Source organism: Apium graveolens, chromosome 9 (genome assembly GCF_009905375.1).
Source record: "Apium graveolens cultivar Ventura chromosome 9, ASM990537v1, whole genome shotgun sequence".
NCBI classification, from domain to species: Eukaryota; Viridiplantae; Streptophyta; class Magnoliopsida; order Apiales; family Apiaceae; genus Apium; species Apium graveolens.
The window spans coordinates 177243724-177264247 of NC_133655.1; the positions used below are offsets into that span (position 1 = coordinate 177243724).

General features: G+C 34.1%; 2 protein-coding genes across 5 annotated transcripts; both read left to right on the forward strand.

Annotated features, from left to right (window-relative positions):
* Positions 1-1587: 1587 nt before the first annotated feature.
* Positions 1588-15183, forward strand: LOC141682430 (nuclear transcription factor Y subunit A-1-like). 4 transcript variants are annotated; one of them, XM_074487124.1, is made up of 8 exons: positions 1592-1794; positions 5548-8999; positions 9787-10059; positions 10168-10251; positions 10674-10792; positions 10938-11006; positions 12375-12539; positions 14434-15183. In XM_074487124.1, exons 3-8 carry the CDS (start codon positions 9807-9809, stop codon positions 14791-14793), a joined length of 1050 nt encoding a protein of 349 aa, XP_074343225.1. In that variant the 5' UTR covers positions 1592-1794; positions 5548-8999; positions 9787-9806; the 3' UTR covers positions 14794-15183. The 4 variants fall into 4 exon arrangements, with proteins under 4 accessions (XP_074343227.1, XP_074343225.1, XP_074343224.1 ...); XM_074487123.1 differs by lacking the exon at positions 5548-8999 and having other exon boundaries at positions 1593-1794; XM_074487126.1 differs by lacking the exons at positions 5548-8999; positions 12375-12539 and having other exon boundaries at positions 1588-1794.
* Positions 15184-16096: 913 nt separating this feature from the next.
* On the forward strand, positions 16097-19163 carry LOC141683095 (uncharacterized). The gene is made up of 2 exons (XM_074487793.1): positions 16097-16930; positions 17021-19163. Exons 1-2 carry the CDS (start codon positions 16180-16182, stop codon positions 18967-18969), a joined length of 2700 nt encoding a protein of 899 aa, XP_074343894.1. The 5' UTR covers positions 16097-16179; the 3' UTR covers positions 18970-19163.
* Positions 19164-20524: the final 1361 nt, after the last annotated feature.

Sequence of the window (20524 nt, forward strand, 5' to 3'; positions counted from 1 at the left end):
AACAAGTAAATAGTGGATCTACCGTCAAAGAGATCTCTCAAAGTAACATCTATCAAAGGATTCAGAAACAAGGTTCATCTACAAACTTGAGGAATTACTTCACTGGAAGAAGTTCAAGAAATTGATCAAGACTCAGTGATATAAATCAAGATTGTGGATTTAATCAGGTGACAGAGATCTTGTCAGGGTATCAGATAATTACAGGGATTTAATCTGAAGAAAATCAAGTATCAAAGTCAAGACATGAAGAAACGTCACGGAAGTTAGTCACTCATGAACCAGACAGTACGTCGAGTGTCAACATTGAAGTGGTGGAATTGATTCATAATTTTCAGAAGATTTTCAGAAGAATGGTTGCAGTTCAAGAGTAGTATTAATTCTTTATTAATTAATTAAGTCATATAATTTAATTAAGAATATAAACTATATCTGCAAAGATTAATTTATTGATTAATTGAATTAATTAATTCTGAATTAATATTAAGAATTTTTAGAATTATAATTGAATTAAAATCAGTTTTAATTCAGCAAGACAATTGAAATTGAACTGGCATGACAATCTGGATTGTAATACCGATTGTCATGCCAGGCCTTTTTCAATTGTCTCACCGAAAGTTCTACTGGAAGGAGATAGTCTTGCCAGTTCAGTTTGATTGTCATGCTAGTTCAGGAGATAGTCATACTGATTGTCTTCCTAGTACAAGTGATTGTCATGGCGATTGTCATGCCAGTTCATTTTAGTTCTGTTGATTAATACTTAAAGACAGAAGTTGCAGACAATCAAATTATTACAACAGAAGTCAAACAACTCAAGAACACAGAAAGAAAAGCAGCCCAAAATATTTCATCTCTCTGCTGAATTCAAGATTATACATTTCTAGTTTTAAAGTTAAATCCAAACCACTAGAAATCATTCTCTTGTTCTTGTGTAACTATCTAGCGGATCAAAATCTCAAATTGTGTTTAACATTTGATTCTTTTTATTGCAAAAATAGAAAAAGTTTATGTCGGATTTATTATAGATTTGTGATAATTAATTTGAGATTAATCCCTTGTAATCGATACCGTTGTTGTAACACCTTTCAAGTTTAATAATATTTTTATTTAACTTGAATTTTGTTTCAATTTTTATTCCGCACTAAATTCGATTAAACGGTATTGTTTGTATTCAACCCCCTTCTACAAACAAATTGGGACCTAACATCATGGTCTCAGACGGAGACGGAGGTAGATCGGAGATGATTGTGGAGGTAGATTAGAGATGATGGGGTTGATTAACTAGTTGTAATGTAAGATGAAGATCGTGATCAGGGATGAAACATGGGTTTTTGTTGGTGATATGTACTGATGTTGTATGTATATCAAACATATTAGGACTGGTCGTCCTAATTTAAATGAATAGGCTAGTTTCTATTATAAGGTTGTTTTTATTTGAATAGCCTATATATAAATATAATTGTTTTTAATAATATATACATATTTATATATATATATATTAAAATTATTATTATTATTATAATTTGGTATAGATTTACGTGAAGTCAGTAATGTTTGTTTGTACTTTGTACTAACTAGTAGTTTGCAATAAGATGCAAGTCCTGTTCAAGTAGTTAGTTAGTGCTGCTGCTATTTTACTAAACAGATAAGAAGAGTTGTAGACTTTGTCGTGTCAGTCCTATACATACATACACCTATACTCATACACATGACTTTCAGTTATCATCGCGACACAGACTCTATCACTTGCTAGATTTGCAACCCCCCTCCCTTTTATTCCACGCCTTCTTTTATCGGGTACTTCTCATTCCTTCAGACTACTCATCTCCTTACTTCAATTTTTATTTTTAATATATGTTTCTCTGTTTTTTAATCTGTTTTTTTCTGTAAGTTAAATACTGCTTTCTTGTGTCTGTTTTTTTATTTTTTAGATGTTTTTTAGGATTAATTGAGCAGAATTTGAGTGACTTCATTTAGTTTTTTTTTTTGTATAGATCCTTTTGATTTGAATGTTATTGTAACATATATACCGATTCTTCCGATAATTTGAGTTAAGATAGTGTTAGAGATTCATGATATGGTGTACATGTATTGGTAGAAATAAAGATGAGGAATTTAAGTTGAATTTATTGATTTTTTGGATAATGAATGGATTAAATATTGGAAAATCACCGAGATGTTATTCTACATTACTAATGAAGTAATTTCAGATTTGAATGTTTTAATTCTTTATTTCTACATAGAGTTGTATTTATATTTGTTTAGGATCGGGTATTACTCATTTATGTTGATAAACATAATAAAAAGATTATTGGATTTTTTTTAACATTCATAACGGTTCGAATTAATGTAAGTGTTTAAAGTAGAAAACGAGGGGGAGAGCTTTTGGACCAGTCAATTACTTTTGATTCCCTTATGAATAAAAGGTTTCCAGAATATCCAATTAGATAAACCAGTGACTGAACGGCACTTCACATAGTCGCACTAATTCATGTAAAACTCCTCTGTTTCTGTGAGTTGAAAGTGGATATAATGTTATTCTGGCTATGTGTCAAATTTGTAAAAAAAAATCAAATCATTGTGTAACTCACATTTCTAAAAGTTATTAACCTACTAACTGTTATTAATATGCTCTGTCACCCGCATTTGGGTTTGGATATCGGACTCTTACCATGAGTGCTCATGAGCATGAAGTATGCAAAGCGGCCCTTTTGTGGCATTGCGTAGATGGAGAGGCACAAGTATGCTTTTAGCCTTCAAGCAAAGCTGCGAAGGCATCAAGTGCATAAGCATGAGGCGATGCGTAATCGCACTTCTTTGAAAAATGTTAGATTTTGAAACAAAATTATATGAACAGTCATCAGAATTAGATCTAGAAGTCATAAGACCCTAATATATTTGAGCAGCCCAGACAAAACATTAACATCATAAGAAGGGGAAGATATTAGGATTAATAAAAGAGGAAAAAGATTAGGATAAAAGGAAATGGTGGTGAATGCAAAAAGAAAAGATTGAGGTCTGAAAAATCATCATCTAAATGCTACTTAGTGGATGGGGAGGAAATTCATGAACTAGAGGAGGAAAAATTTGAGGGTGTTGAGGATCATAATGAAGTTTTTGATAACCTTGATGGCGAACAAGATTACTTAACCTAAAATATCAGCATGCTTTAGTTCATAGCGGATCTATTTTGTAATTAGGAACGGAAATTCTATCTCAACTATAATTGATTACACAATGTAACTTGTCTTATAATGACACTGCTATATTTTTTTTATCAATTTTTAGCATTTACATATTGGTGTATATTTTGCGTTTTGCATCAAAGAAGCGGGATGCTTTGTCGGTAAGCATGAAACAATTGGAAAAGATTATCCCAACCTCCGAAAAAAATATATTTTATCTCAAAAATATAGTATTTTACTACAAATGTTTTTTTCTGACAAGACTTAATGATGATGATGATTATTATTATTATACTAATAAATTGTCTGTTGTATAGATTTGTGTGAATACGATGCAAGTCCTATTTAAGTAGTTATTAAAAGCACTGTATTACTGACAGATAAGAGTCAAACACACCTGACTAGCAATTATCATTGCAATAGAGAGCCTACCACTTGTTTAATTTGCAACGACCTTTAATCTCTTACTCAATTATAGGGTTTTTATGTCCGGTAATTCTTCATCCTTTGCTTGTTTATCTCTTACCAAATTTTATATGTTTATTTACTCTTTTTAATACATTATAATTTTGTCATTTTATTAGTTCAATCTGTTTTTAAGTATATTTACTGTTTGTGATGATTGTTGTTGGGATTGATTGAATAGAATTTGAGAGAATTAACATAAAATTATTTAAGTTTCGTTTTATGCAGATCCTATTGATTCGAATGTGAGTGTGATGGATATACGGATTCTGCGGATATTTTAAGTTAAGCTAATAATAGAGATTAATGATATTGTGAACATGTATTTGTAGAAATGAAGAGTAGGAATTTAAATCGAATTAATTGATTGTAGGACAGGGTGGGTAAAGGGTAAACAGGGGATAAAGGCCTATCTCCGTAGAGAATCAACAAGAAACACACAAATTCGCAGATTTAATTCATAATAATCAACTCTATTCTGTGAAGAAGGATTACAAGAGTTTATGTAGCTAATTAATTATGTGTGAGCCAAGTAATTTCTAAATAAAACTAAGCCCTACAAAAAGGAAACAAATCCTTCTAGAATCTTCCTAATAAATATAATTAATACTCCCTCTGTCCCACCTAATTCTTTACATTGTTGGGCACGGAGGTTACGAATAAGTGTAATTTAGTAGTAAATTGTAAGAAAAGTGAGTAAAGTGGTGAGAACAATCAATATTTAATGTATAAAGTGGGTATAATGGAGGAAACTAATGGATGCAGTTAATTTTTATATTATAAAACTTTACTATTTTAGGAATCTGTTGGAATGTAAAGAAATGAGAGGGACGTCCCAAAAAGGAAACTGTAAAGAAATGAGTGGGACAGAGGGAGTATAACTTAACTACCTAATCAATCATAATTACTTTTAAATCTAAATAATAATGCAAAATATACAAAAAATAATTTAATTACTCTTTGTTCAGCATCATTCTCCTTTCCTTTGAAGAAAACTCGACCACGAATTTTATGGTGAAAAAGAATCCATAATCCTCGAATAAGATTTTATACGCGTTCAGCATGAACTTTTGGAAATATTTGAGATATATCATTGACATCCTTTACTTTGTAAAACTATTGAGGAATGATTAAGTCGATGTGAGTTGTTTGTAATTCAAGAGGTGACTTTGAATTAATAATGTCCTCATCTAGAGTAGAGTCATCTCGATCTTTTGCAACCTTGTTGTCTCCATTTTCTCGATATGCAACTTGCTCATTATTAATGTAAGTAGACTTTTCTCCTTTAGAGCAATCAAATCTTGCATAATGTGTTGAATTCTTTCGAGCCCATCGGAATGTCAAGTAGTACTACTCTTTCATATTCAGCATCCAATTTTGTAATTATCTCATCGTACCATTGACATTCTTCGTGATATCTATACTTTTATATTAAAGACGAAACAATAAAAGTTTGGTTGGTAGTCGATTTGGTCACTAAATTCAGAGCCGTTAAATATTAAATGATCAAATTGATGAGAACCGTTAGATATACTCTTAAAAATTATTATATACGAAGGTTTAAGATTCGAATCCCATCAAGAACATATTAGAATTATAATTTACAACATATAAGGGGTGTAAAGTTCGAATCACAACAATAACATATTAAAATAATAATTTATAATATATAATGATTAAAACAAAATAGAATTATTGTGATTTATAATATATAATGATTAAAACAACCATGCATCGCACGGGTTATAGGCTAGTTTAAAGTAATTAGGACAATATGGAAAAGAGAATGATAACATATCCAATATAACTCGATGTCGCTTTTTAGCGCATGATATTTCAAACTGCAGTCTGGCCTGTGTCCTTTGCGATGACATTTTTGTCCAATATAATCCAAGTGCAGGGCTGTTTCGAATAATTTAAGGGATTCAGAAGCCCTCAAACTTCTGGACAGAGGCTTCAGTGGCTGGTGGTGGTTGCTGGAGGCTACTTGCGATGGCTGCAGGTGGCTGTTGGTGGTTGCTGGTGGCTGTTGGTGCTGGAGTTTTTTTTTCTGCAGGGGAAGGTGTTTGATAAAAGGTTTAGGCGAAGAAACAGTGGCTCTTGATACTACTTGATGCAGGACAAGGGTGGGTAAAGGGTAAACAGGGGGATAAAGGCCTATCTCCTCAGAGAATCAGCAAGAAACACACAAATCCGCAAATTTAATTCATAATAATCAACTCTATTCAGTAAAGAAGGATTACAAGAGTTTATGTAGCTAATTAATTATTGGGAACCAAGTAATATCCAACTAAAACTAATCCCCATAAACATCTACTACCAGAACTAATTGAAGGAAACAAATCCTTCTATTATCCTTTGAGAATCTTCCTAATAAATATACTTAATACTCCCAACGTCCCACCCAATTCTTTGCATTGAGGTTCGAGAATCTTCCTAATAAATATACTTAATACTCCCTCCGTCTCACCCAATTCTTTACATTGAGGTTGGGCACAGAGGTTACGAAAAAGTGTAATTTAGTAGTAAAATGTAAGAAAAGTGAGTAAAGTGGTGGGACCAATCAATATTTAAAGTATAAAGCGGGTATAGTGGAGTAAAGTAGTGGATGCTGTTAATTTTTATATTATAAAACTTTACTAATTTAGGAATCTTTTGGAATGTAAAGAAATGAGAGGGACGTCCCGAAAAGGAAACCGTAAAGAAAATAGTGGGACAGAGGGAGTACAACTTGACTACCTAATCAATCATAATTACTTTTAAATCTAAATAATAATACAAAATACTCAAAAATTAATTTAATTATTCCTTGTTCCGCATCAGATACTGAAAAATGTTGGAGAAAATGACGAAATATTGGGCATTACAAGCGAATCAGTTTTGGATTTGAATCTGATAATTCTTTATATGTAGAAAGTCTAAGAGTATTTGTTTAGGATCAAGTTTTACATTTTTTAATTGTTAACATAATAGGAGTTCAGATTTTTTTTTACCACTCATAACGGTTCAGAATAGTTTAAAAGGTGAATGTGGAAAATGAACCAAAAACAATTTTAACAGTCGATTACTTTTATTCCTAAGTGAAGAAATTCAATTTGTCCTGATATCCAAATTAATAAACCAGTGAATGAATGACACCTCACAGAGTCGCACTACCTTTATATGAAACAACTCTCTTTCCATACTTTAGACTGTGGTTGTAATATTGCGCTGGCTATGTATCCATAGCTAAGCGCAGGCATTATGCGGAGAAGCGTGACGTGACGCATAAGCACACTTCATTGAAAATTGTTGTATTTTAGACAAGATCATATATGGACTCATAAAAATCAGATCTAGAAGTTCTAATACCCAAATATATTTGAGCAACCCAGACAAAACCTAAACATCATATGAAGATTAAGTTGGAAAAAACTGAGATGAAACTAAAAATATTAAGATTAAAAGGTTGGGGTATATTTTGTATCATCATCTAAAAGCTCCGTAGTTGATGTGAAGGAGATTCATGAAATAAAGGAGGAAGAATTTGATGGTGTTGAAGATCACCATGATAATCTTAATAAAGTTTTCGGTAACCTTGATGAAGAAAAAGATTACTTAACTGAAGAACTTAGCATGCTTTAGGTGCTAGTAAATCTCTTTGTTGTTATGAACACAAGTTCTATCTGGACTTTTGTTGATTACATTAACTATAAATTTGACTTGTTTTATAGTGTCATTGTTATTTCTAATCAATTTTTAGCATCTAAATGTTAGTGTATATTGTGCATTTTGAAACTATGAAGCGCGCTTTGCGCAAAGACGTTGCGCTTATTCCTTGGGATGTGTTTGCTCTTTGGTAATTACTATGGGCAGACTTGGAATTTCTCAAAAATAAGGACAGATGGATTGTTTGTTTTGAACACGGGTTTGGGTAGTCAAATACATGACATATTTATTATTAAACTGTATATTAGATAAAATTTCGTAGCAAAAATTAACAATAAACCTCAAATTAAAATTATTTAATGAAATTTTCCAAATTAGGTGTTTTCTTCTCTTGTTTTTTCGCATCTCTCCTTTCTTCCGTTCTTCTCATCTCTTTCTTTTCGCATCCTAAGATAATCTCATATGTGGTCTTCTAGTTTGTCAAATACCCGTCAGGATTTGACATGTCCACAACTGAAGGGTTGGAGTAACATAGTTTATACTACTTCATTTCTATTTAAATGTCCATTTGGACAGTTTTTTAAACTATTTGACCAGTTTTTTGTTATAGTCTGATATTTTGAAAAAAATTAGGTGATAGTATGAAAAATATAGTTTATTATTGATATTTATTTATTTGGGTAAAAGCGACGTACAGTTATCTTAAGGAAATTTCCTAAAGTTAATTATATGAAACTGCATCTTTAGTTGCTAACAAACAATCTAACACTAATTTTGACTTCGATCGTTTTATAACAGTTATCTGTATCTCTAGTGTAAGAAAAGAGAAGGTTTACTTCCTATAACCTTTCGTCTGACTTACTATGAAAGGATTGGTAAGTTTCACTCCTATACAAGTTGTTATAATTAGGTCGTATTGGACCATTAGACATAGTAACAAGAGTGCCTACCTACATGTCTGTAATAACCTTTCATTGTTTTGAATGAACTAAAATGTTCAAGATGCCACAAATATGTGATTGCACATGTAGTTTTAGTATATACTTCTGAACCCAGAAAATTTTAGTTTTCTTATTTTGAGGCCACTTTACGCAATTCCTAAGTCAAGAGTTTTAATAACAATTTAGACTTATATCATTTGAATGTTAAATTAGAAAAAAATAAGTGTTGGATGCTTCTTGAAGTTAAAACGACGCAGTTTAATATCGTTAACAGTAGGAAATTTTCTAAAGATAGATTTAATTCCCTTTTTTTAATAAGTACTTTAATTCCCTTTTACCCTATATATAATCTGCAAGAAAATTTAAGGTAAATATTCAGTCAACTTGATGGGATCTCTTTTTGAAAGGACTTTTTAATAAGGTAAAAAGTATGCTTAGTTTGGATAAGAAATCACTGTCTGTAAAACTGGATGGTTGAAATTACTCTGTTTGGCTCTCTCCGGGATTAACTACAAAAGGCTGTGTAACGTATGAAGAGTTCTAATACACTCTTCTGAATTCGGTTAAAAAGTTTAAGTGTGACATAATACCCGGCCAGTTGGCCGAAGCCTCATAAATGAATATAGACAAGATTCATACAATTCATCATTATCTTATCACCATCGGGAGAGGGAGAGTTTTAATTAAAGTTGGTTGCTTTTTTCGCTCAACTCAAAAGCCCTGGCCTAGGGCGCTCTTCTCTGCTCTTCACCCTTCTCTTCTGGTACTTTCTCAACCTCAACTATTAACATTGAACATGGTCTATCACTTTATTAGATCTATTTAAATGCGTATTTCTTTCTCAAGCACACAAAAACAAACACACACACACACACAAAGATAAGCATATAATTGCCTTTATGTTTATAACTTTCTGTAATTGTGCTGGTGTCATTTGTATATTCATTTTTGATAGGTCTTTGTCAAGGTCATCGTAATATTGGCGGATTTTTTATTTTCATCAATTTCGACTCGATTTTGAATTGTTTAGCTGTGAAGTATGTGATCGCTACAACTTTGTTTAAAAATGGAGTGTTTTCACTAATGGATTTTAGTTATGGTAGCTCATAGTTCTCACCGATTTTGGCATGTTAATTTAGTCTTAATTTATTAGGCATTTCATTGGGTTCAGACAAATAAATGCACACACATATGTGCTTGTAGATGTATAGACTGGCTAAACTCTAAAGCAAAACCAAACATACGATAGAATATTGTCAAAACTCATTCTTTTAAGATTAAATATTGTGCATCCCGCTCGGAGCAGGGTAATGTGTGCGCAGACCTTGCCTGTGCAAATACGATACAATATTGTGAAAACTCAATCTTTTAAAGTCTTTTATATAAGGCTATTATTCAGCTCTTATAAACAATTTCGTAGTATTCTTGAGTAGTTTTTTTTGGATAACCAAGTTTTCAAGTGATGTACTGGTCAAAATGTTTTTCTTTTAATTGATTGTTGTACTGCAATGTTGGTTGGTATGTCCTAATATTGGAGTTCACTCCTACAGTTTCTGAAGATTTTCTAAAGATGCACTCTGCGTCGAAGTCTGGAAAGAGGGTGGAAGATGATCCCTATAGCATTCCTCCATCCACGTTGTGTTCTGAACCTTGGTGGCATAATAGTGGATATAATGCTGTTCCCCCAACTATGATCCAAAAGAATGCATCTGAGACATCTTCACTGGAACAGTCAGCTGATGGCATGTCAAAGTCGGATGGTGGTCAGAATGAAGATGATGAAAGTACCAAGGATTCACAAAACAATGCAGTTATGCATTCAGGTGTGTTCAAAATATTGTCAACCTTTATCTTCTGCTTTTCTATCTTATAGATATTGTAATCCATATACTCTGGCTTTTGGAATGTTCGTTGATGGATCATTTTTTGAGGCGTTCGTGATTTAATACTAGAAGAACCTCTGCCGAGGACTGTTCCAAATTATGTGATGTGGGATATAAAAGCTGCACCTAAAGGTTTTGACAAACAACAAGATGTTTCTGTGTAATTGTGTTGGAGACTGAGAGGTTTTCTATAGTATCAACATATTTATTTCTTCCTAGATCCTTGATAAAAATCATTGTTGCATTATTCTCTGCATGATTCTGTCTCAGCTAGCTGCTTCTTTTTTGCTTAATTATAATCCTCTTCTTAGATTTTAATTGACAATTGATGTATAACTTTTGACCACAGTTAGTCAGTTACAGTAGAATTTACATAAGCTGGATTTTTGAGCATATTTAAATATTTACACACTAGCTAAATTTTAATGCCATACCCTACTACTGTCTGTATCTTTTTGTATGTTGAATATTTTATCAGCCTAATGCTTTATGTGTGTATGTCTGTGCTTTGAATGGTTATATAATTTAATCATAAAGTTTTAATGTGTAATCAGGGGTGGGTGGTAATTTTGGACAAGAGCATCAGAGTCAGCATGTAACATCAAGTACCTCTCTTAAGAATGATGCAAGTCTCACACAACCTTCGCAGCTTGAACTTGTCGGTCACTCCATTGTATGTGCATATAGCCATCTATTATCTAGATTGTTTGTATATTCTTGATTGATGGATCAAGTGACAATGCGTGCACGCACGCTCATACACACACACACATATATTTTCACACCCATTTGATAAAGACAACTGTCTTGTTTTGTAGGCTTGTTCAAATGCCTATTATGATCCATATTATTATGGAGGGATGATGGCAGCTTATGGTCAGCCTATGGTATGCCTTCTCATATTTTCTTAATCTGAATCCTTTTACTTAGGTTCATTACTAAACCTCGGGAAGAAGAGGTACTTCATCCCGAATGATGAATATATATATATATATATATATATATATATACCATGAGTAGCTTGTTTGTGCAAATCATTCTTTCCTTAAAATTTGTAAGCCTTTAATTAGTGGGATCAACTTCGGGGTGAAGCCTAGTTGCATACGACATGGGTAGGAAATCCTGGATTTTTATCCTCTATGCTGATTAGATGTTTATATATATCTTCAGGCCTTAAATTAAGTGCTGTCAATCAAGACATGGTCTGAGTTGATTCTTAAATTTTGCAGTGGGCAGTATAGAGATTTAAGTTGGTAACTAACTTGGTCTAGATAAAATATTTTAATTTTTTTTAGCTGATGTATGGTCTCAAGTTTCAGGACCAGAAATTAGAGCCAAAACCTTGAGGTTATCTCATACCAACAAGACTGTAGTCCATTACAAATGTATTCTCTTACCGGCTATGATAGGCTTGTATTTCACGAATCTTCTTTCTAACTTTTTAAACCATTGCAGGACGCATCGTACAGTTTCGTAATAGCTTTGAACCAACTTACAGTCCTGTCATTCTAGCTTTTAGGTTAACTTTTCAAATTATGTTTTTATCAACGTATAGTTTTGTCCTTCTAGATTACAGGTAAAGCTTGCCTAAATCTTTAAGTGGTAGGCATGCTAGAGACATTTGAATAGTAACAGTTGCTGTAACTAAGACACAGGAGATCAAGATTGACTAGTCCCACCAATACTGGGACATGGTTTGTCTTTTGATTAAAATATGACTTAACAGGGACTAAATTGAATCAGTTGTACCTGAAACTTGGTGTGTGCATTTGGTCTCGCACACGTCTTTCAACATTTTAATTTTGGCGAGTTTTAAGGACATATGTGGTCTCCTTCATAACAACCTCAATACTTACTTTGTAACTTCATATTTCTCAGACACTTTATTTTATTTATTTATGTTACTGATCAAACACCCACCCACTCACTTTTGCCTTTTGCAAGTCTTGAGCCCCCAGCCTCTTTTACAGGAGGTGACACTTGAGCAATACTCCAGGACAAGATGCATTATCTGTAACTATTTCCAATTCAGAAAATCGTGATTTAATATGTATTATATGATTGCAATAAAAAGACTAAGACTAGGAGTTATATGATTTCTAAAGGAGTATTTTAAAAGAGTATCACTCTTTTAAGGTTATCAGTTTTGTCATGTGTTATGACAGTCCATGTAGGGGCAGATTCTATTGCCTTCTATTTTACGGCTTGTTTTATATACATGTTCTAATAAAAACAGAGTATATTTTCTTCGTAAGGTTCATCCTCATCTAGTTGACATGCATCAAACTCGAATGCCTTTGCACCTTGATATGGCACAAGAGCCTGTTTATGTGAATGCCAAGCAATACCATGGGATTTTACGGCGCAGACAATCACGCGCCAAAGCAGAGCTTGAAAAGAAGCTGATAAAAGATCGAAAGGTTTGTTGACAAATCCTCCTGGTAATAATATGCAGGCCCTGATTTTTTTTTACTTCAAAAAATACCGGTAAAGTCGAATAATGGTGACAATTATATAAATTTAACAGATTTCTTGTCAAGTCAAATTTATAGCCTTTCTTGAACAGTAACACTTGTCAAGGGCTTTACTGTAAGTTTAGTCCAGTTTAGTCCTGTATGAAGTTAAAATTTGGACATGGTTTGATCATTAACTTTCTTGTGCATCTGCTGGATTTACAAGATTAAGATCGAGGTAAAAAGAAATGTGCAGAATGCGGTAGAATAGTGATACACGGAGCCGGTCCCTGGCAACCGTTTGCCAGGGACTGTTTTGTAACAAACCATTTTACAACCGTTGGGTCGCTGAAAAAAAAAATCGACCCCAACCCTGGACAAAGTCCGCGTTACGGGGTAATTACCATTTTACCCCACGTACCGCGGACATTGTCCAGGGTCCATCCCTGTTTATAACGCACAAAAGCAGCAGGGGAGAGGCGATTAAAGGGCTATTATCATATAGAATGCTGAATTTAGATGGATCGACTTGGTGGAGCTAGTAATTTAGTTGCTGTTAAATCATTTGGGGGTTTCGATTTATTTCTTGTATAAACTTTTTAACTTTATGTTTACTTGTATATCACTATCTTTTGTTTTGATATAAAATCAAGATTCCAGACTACTGCCTTGCCTATTACTTCTTTTCTAGGGTTTCATATATTGGTTAAACTTGATTTTTAATTGGTTTGTGCGGGTCATATCTTTTAACTCTTTTTAAGTTTTGTTTGTTTGAGCTGCAAAAGTGTTGTGGATTGCTGTTAAACGATTCCATTCTTCCTTTTTTTAAGTAAAACTAGCACCTTTGACTGGTTGGTTATTATGTTGTGCTTGTCGAGAAATGGATTCAGACTTGCTAGAAAAACAATTAGCAGTTTCGAATATCTGATTCCTGTACTTGCTAGTAGTAGTTCTAACTTGTGTCATATAATTTACATGAGTTGAACATCCGTCGTGTTTCTGGGTTCGTATAAACAGGGACAGACCCTGGACAATGCCTGCAACTCTGACGTACGTGGTCAGGGGTAAAATGGTAATAACTCGTACCGCGGACATTGTCCAGGGTTAGGGTCAATTTTTTTTTTTTTTAATTCAGAACCATTGGATGGTTGACTTTGATCCAACGGTTTTAAAATCATTTGTTACAAAAACAGTTTGCCAAGGACCGGCTCCCATAATTAAATTCTGATAATTTAGAGAATTATTGAGATGAGTGAAGCTACTGTTTGTTTCCTCGGGGATTACTAACTTTTCAAGTATATTAATAAGCTACATGTGTCCGTATTTCCATGTTTAGTTTTACCTGTTCTTCTAATATCGGTTTTGGTTTGGGTTATGATTGCAAATTTTAGTGGGTTTTACTTATATCAAAACATAGAATTATTTAGGCACCTTGCATCTTACACACTTATTTGGCAAGGCACCTTACATGTTATACACTTCCTTGGTGTGTCTTTCTTGTTCATCACACATTGCTAATCTACTTTGGGATAATGATGCAGAAATTTTTTTGCCTCTCTGCCAAAAAAGGTGATGAGTTAAACTATGGGAAGCTTGTTAATCGTTCTAATTTGCATTATGAGTATCAATCAGCTTATATTTATTAATTTAGAGGAGCATTTATTTTTCATATAACTGGAGACTTTCCTGATTATACTAAAGAAACTTCTTCCCGTGAAAGCGTCCCCATTAACTAATTCTAGGTGTAAGGGACCAAAAGTAACATGTAATGATATCTTAGTTATGCATTTGTCTACTTAAATTTGTGGTAGAAATTGTATGTATCTTGTAGCGATTTTGATGTCATTTTCATATGTTTCAGCCATATCTTCATGAGTCTCGGCATCAGCATGCTATTAGAAGGGCAAGGGCTTCAGGTGGCCGTTTTGCAAAGAAGTCTGATGTTGATGATTCAAAGAAGTCAAATGAAGCTAAAGATAATGGGAAAAATTCCATCTCGGCTGCTTCAACTCAATCTCTTAGCTCATCTGGGTCTGAGGCATTGCCTTCAGACTCGAATCTTAACTATTACCAGGATGCAAGAGGGTCAGGGATCAATGCACAGACATATGTAAATGATGGCGGGATGTATAGGAACCAAGAAGGGACCACCTCTTTAGTCCAGCACTGGGGAAATATTAGGTCTGATCAAGCTCAACAGAGGGCTACTGCTATGCACTGATCCCTGGTTTTAGTTGAGCTGCCAATATGGAAGATTGTTGATCCTGACTGATGAAGGTGGTATTAGTTAGGAATATCTTTCTTCTGTTTTGGTAATTCGTATTGGCTTCTAAAGCCAGCTGGCAAATCATTCTTGGCTTGGTTACGTAGTTGCTTCAGGAGGGAAACAAGTAGGTGAAGGAAACGGGCTTGGTGAACGTTAATGCTTCTAAATACTGTGATAAGGAACGCTTGTTCGTAAATCTGTACAAAGTCTTAGTATTGTGTGTTGTGATTTATGATGAATTGCTTGTACTAAAGTTTCCGTGGTTTTTGTGAGTCTTATTTGTGAACTGACTTTGAATTCTAGTGCTTGTCAGTATCATTACATTCAACCCAGTAGTTCATGGTAGGCATTTTGAGGTCATTCCTGTTACTATTTCTTACTTTTTTATGAAATGATAAAAAGACACACCATGTCACAGCACAAGGGGGTGATCTAGTCACCCGGAACTTAAGTTGCTGCATGTAGTTAGGGGCTGCTTGCTGCAGCGGCTAGCATGCTAAGCTAAGATCGAGCAGCGAGGAACACAGTTAACGTCCCATTTTGAAATCTGGAGTAAAAGAATCGGCCTCCAACCAATTTCTTTACACCTGATGACCCCTTGTTGTTTTTGTCATTCATATTCATGATTTCAAATTAATCAGCGTTGTGCATGCCTCTTGCAAGTACTTGGTCTTGAAAACCAACAAGGTATCTCGAATAGCAACTATAATTCGTAGAGCGGTACAAGCCTCAGTGCATCAGCTTCCTTCAGCGAACAAGCCGTAGCCTCCTGTTTCTTCTTTGAAACAGCATTCCCTTGAGGTTTTAGCTCATCAGGCTCTTTGGATCACTGCCAGGCTTGCTTTCAATTTCACTGTAGTTTTGCTCTGTACTTTTCCAGTCTTGATAAACTTATCTTCCTTGGGGTGCTTTCTCCTTTCTGATAACTATGCAATAAGGATTCAAGTTTTAGTGAACTATTTCTCACAATTATTATGAATCATTTAACTTGTGTACTGCCTTACCAAATACCCCCCGAGTGTACATTCTGTTAACAGATAAGAGTGCAAAAGAAACCTATTATCATATTTAGTGTGTGAATACATAGAAACCTATTCTTATGCACTTTGACAACCACTGCCAATTTTCTAATGCACATGTATGTAAAAGGTAACTTCAAAATCTAATTTGGGGGGCATAGATATCAATTTGGGCCATATAGACTCTGAGCATATATACTTTTATATTGCCATGCGAGCATTAAAAATTCATCATCACAACAAAAACAAACCAACCTTTAAATGTATATAATGGACATCAAAACCTAATCACGGTATATTAATCTATTCACCAGAACACCACATGCAGCACATATTTCATGATAAACTTTTGCCCCATTCAAAGTCACATATTTTCAGCTTCTTCTTCTTCCACCAACATTCTCACCATAAAATCATTTATATGTTAGTGAAGATCGTAACCAATACACAAAACTCCTGCATCAGCATGTCGGTAACAACTCTAAATTTGCTCAAAATCTTCGCCATATTCGTTTTAACTACTCTACATTCCCCAGGCAACTCTCAACAGATTAACAACCAGGAAAAAGACATCCTTCTTCAACTTAAACAATCCTGGTCGAATCCACCTTCACTCAAACACTGGTCTTCTGCCAATTCCAGTAACCATTGTACATGGCCGGAGATCGCCTGCACAGAGAATTCTGTTACTGGACTTAACATTTCCAACAGAGGTGTGTCCGGGAAAATCCCACGTTTTATATGTGACCTTAGAAACCTCACCTTCCTTGATTTTTCATACAACTATATCCCTGGAACATTTCCATCAGGCCTTTATAATTGTTCCAATCTTCGGTATCTAGACCTCTCTGAGAATTACTTTGTAGGAGTAATTCCCCGAGATGTTAACAAATTGTCTCATCTTTATTTCCTGAATCTCGAGGGTAACAACTTCACTGGAGACATTCCTCCTGCTATTGGACTGCTTTCGGAGCTTGTGACTCTTAAGCTTTCTTCTAATTTGTTCAATGGCTCTTTTCTGCCAGAAATAGGAAAGTTGACGAATCTTGAAGTTCTTGAATTTTCATATGCAAGTAAGTTTCCACCTTGGCCACTACCCGCAATTTTTTTCACTAGATTGACAAAATTGAAAAATCTTTTCATAACTGAATCGAATCTGATAGGATTGATTCCTGAAAGCATTGGCAATCTGACTGCTCTCGAAATCTTGGATTTCAGCAGCAATAACTTGAGTGGAAAAATTCCAGATAGTGTGTTTTTGCTGAAGAATTTAACTCAATTGTATCTTTCCTATAACACACTTTCTGGTTCAATTCCCCGGTCTATTGAAGCTTTGAAAATGGAAGAACTGGATTTATCAATGAATGGATTGACTGGAACAGTCCCAGATGACATCGGAAAACTTACAAAATTATCAGTTATGTCATTGTCTTTCAATAATTTATCAGGTGAGATTCCATTAAGTATAGCAAGATTGCCTGTCTTGAAAAATATACAACTTTTCAGCAATATTCTGTCAGGAGAACTACCACAAGATTTGGGTAGATTTTCAAAGCTTGAGACCTTCATAGTTACTTATAACAGCTTTGTGGGAAGGTTACCTGATAATTTGTGCTACAATGGGGCTTTAACAGATTTGCTTGTTTTTGAGAATAATCTTACTGGTCAAATCCCAAAATCACTAGGGAGATGTCCTAGTTTAGAGTTTCTCGGGGTTTCAAGTAATCGATTTTCTGGTAAAATTCCAGATGGTTTATGGACTTCATTGAATTTAAGACAAATGATGTTAAGTCACAATGCATTTACTGGACAGCTTCCTGATAGAATATCTCCGAGTATAGCTATGCTCCAGATTGATAACAACAACTTTTCAGGTGAAATTCCTACTGGAATATCTTTCTTGAAGAATCTCAAGGGGTTTGTTGCAAGCAAAAATCAGTTCAATGGTTCTATTCCTACGACACTTTGCAAAGCGACATCCCTTGAGATTCTTGATTTGTCAAGCAACAGCTTAAGCGGTACACTTCCCCGCTGTTTGGGAGAATTGAGCATTACTCTCTCCATTTTGGATCTTCATAATAATCAAATTCTAGGGACAATACCAACAACTTTCCCGAAGAGCTGCCAACTCATGTCTTTTAACATGAACAACAATCATTTCGAGGGTCCAATTCCTCTAACCTTGGCCAACTGTGAGAAGTTAAAGATTCTTGATCTTGGAAACAACAAGATAAGGGACACATTTCCACCTTGGTTAGGTAGTCTTCCAGACCTACAAATTCTAGTCTTGCGATCAAATAGACTTCAAGGTATGTTAAGTGTTAGCAGGATGGAAAAACCATTCCCCAAGTTGGGAATCATGGATCTCTCTCACAATCGACTCAATGGAAACCTACCAATCATTTGTTTCGACAATCTGAAAGTTATAGCTAATGTTGATAAACCAGTGGATATCAATATAACAGTGGAAGGTTCATTTTACGATGCCTCTATTAGGTTAACTGTCAAAGGTATGGAAATTGAGGTGACAAGGATTCTCAATATCTACACAAGTATTGATTTATCAAGCAACAAGTTTAATGGAGAAATTCCAGAGGTCATTGGAGAACTTAAAGCACTGCGGCTTCTCAACATATCTCATAACTACCTTACAGGAGATATCCCATCCTTTCTGGGAAACATGACTCATCTTGAATCTTTAGATTTCTCTTCGAATCAATTGTCAGGTAAAATTTCTTGGCAACTGACTAGTCTGACATTTCTTTCGACCTTGAACCTTTCAGAAAACCATCTTTCTGGAGCAATTCCAAGAGAAAGGCAATTCAGCACTTTCAGTAATGAGTCATTCCTAGGTAACTTGGCCTTGTGTGGAGTTCCTCTGACGAAGAGATGTACAGATGATGAGTTACCAGCAAGAGGAGTTGATGAGGATCTGGATGATTACGACGAAGGGTTTGATTTGAAAATAATGCTAATGGGCTATGGATGTGGATTGATATTTGGATTGTCCATAGGATTCATTTTCTTCCCAACTTCGAAACTAAAATGGTTTGTGATATTCATTAAAAGAGCTGAGAAAAAGTTGATCAGAAGTTTGGAGAAGAACAGTTAGATCACATGTTTGGCAAGGATTATGTTGTTTCTCACTTTGTATTTTTACAACCGCTGCTCCTAGCAGAATGGAAGATGCAAACTAATCATTTAGGGTTCGTTCATTCTAACAGAAGAAAGAGAACAGAGGTTTAGCAGTATCACTACTCTGAGGGTATACTGTATAGTTTGTTTGATCAGAATCAGCCGGTCAAATCGATCCATTAACATGCCTGCCTCAGTTTACTAGTTGTGTAGATAGTTCTCACCAAACACATTCTCAAATTCATTAGAACCAGTGTTAAACGAACTGCCCAAGCTATTGCTATCTTATATACAAATCTTTTTATTTCTTATCTCTATTTCTTTACTCCTGTTAAATCGAGAGAAAGTCCACTCACTCCGTTCATGATTCTTTACTGTTGTGTAAATCAGTTCTTGTATGTTAAAAAAACTGAGTCCACACATTCACTGAAACGCCAAGTCTAATTTATTCAATAAATTGTGATGTGGTTCTAGAAAGTGGCAAGTGATAAAACTCAACTCATTTAAGAAAACTCAGTTCGGCTTCTTTGTCTTGAACATGAGAATGAGCTCCCATAAATAAACAAGCTGAGTCCGAGGCCAAGCTGAATAGCTCGGACTCGGCTCATTTAGCTCGGATTCGGCTCGGATTCGGCTCGAACTCGATAATTCGACTCGGATAAAATTTGTATATATTACAAATAATAAATATTGGTATATAACTCGTGCGATGCACGGTCGTTTTTATCATTATCTATTACTACCTATCTATTTCTATTACTATTATATAAAAGACGAAATATTAAAAAAATTTGTACGGTACACGCTAATTTTACCGAATTATCATAACTTATACATTATATTTATATTAATTTATAAAAAAGTAATTATGATTAAAAGGGGATTATATTTTATAAAAAATCATAATAATATTAAGACACCGTTATCAAATCAAACAAATCTGTACAGTACGCATGCTATCATCAATTCGAACCAACAGGTTCATCGTTCACCGATTCTTGGATGGTGTGTTCATCAAAGTAAATCATTATATTCGAACAACCACATGCACATATTTATTTATCATTAATTCAATTTATATATCTCAGCAACTGCATCAATCTGTTCAATTCATAGTAAACAAAATCACCCATGTTATCAAATTTATTTCAGGTTTGTTTGTGTAGGCTCAAATCATCCCATAATTTTAACCATGAAATTTGGCAGTCGGTCGATACTTGTTAAAATTATTTAATTACTTTTATTTAACTATTTTAATTTCATTTGGTCGATCAGTCAATTCTAATTATAATTATATTTAAGTCAACTTATTCTACCAATTTAAATTTTATTTAATATCGAACTCTAAATCATTATAATTGATATTAAAATCAACTTCTTCTACCAATTTAAATTCTTATTCATATTGAATTCTATATTATTCTAAATGATATTTCGGGCTAAAATAAATTTAAACAAACTAAATATAATTGGTTAGATTTGATGGATAAATGTGAATCGGGATAATAAATATTATTGATCCGAATAAAAAA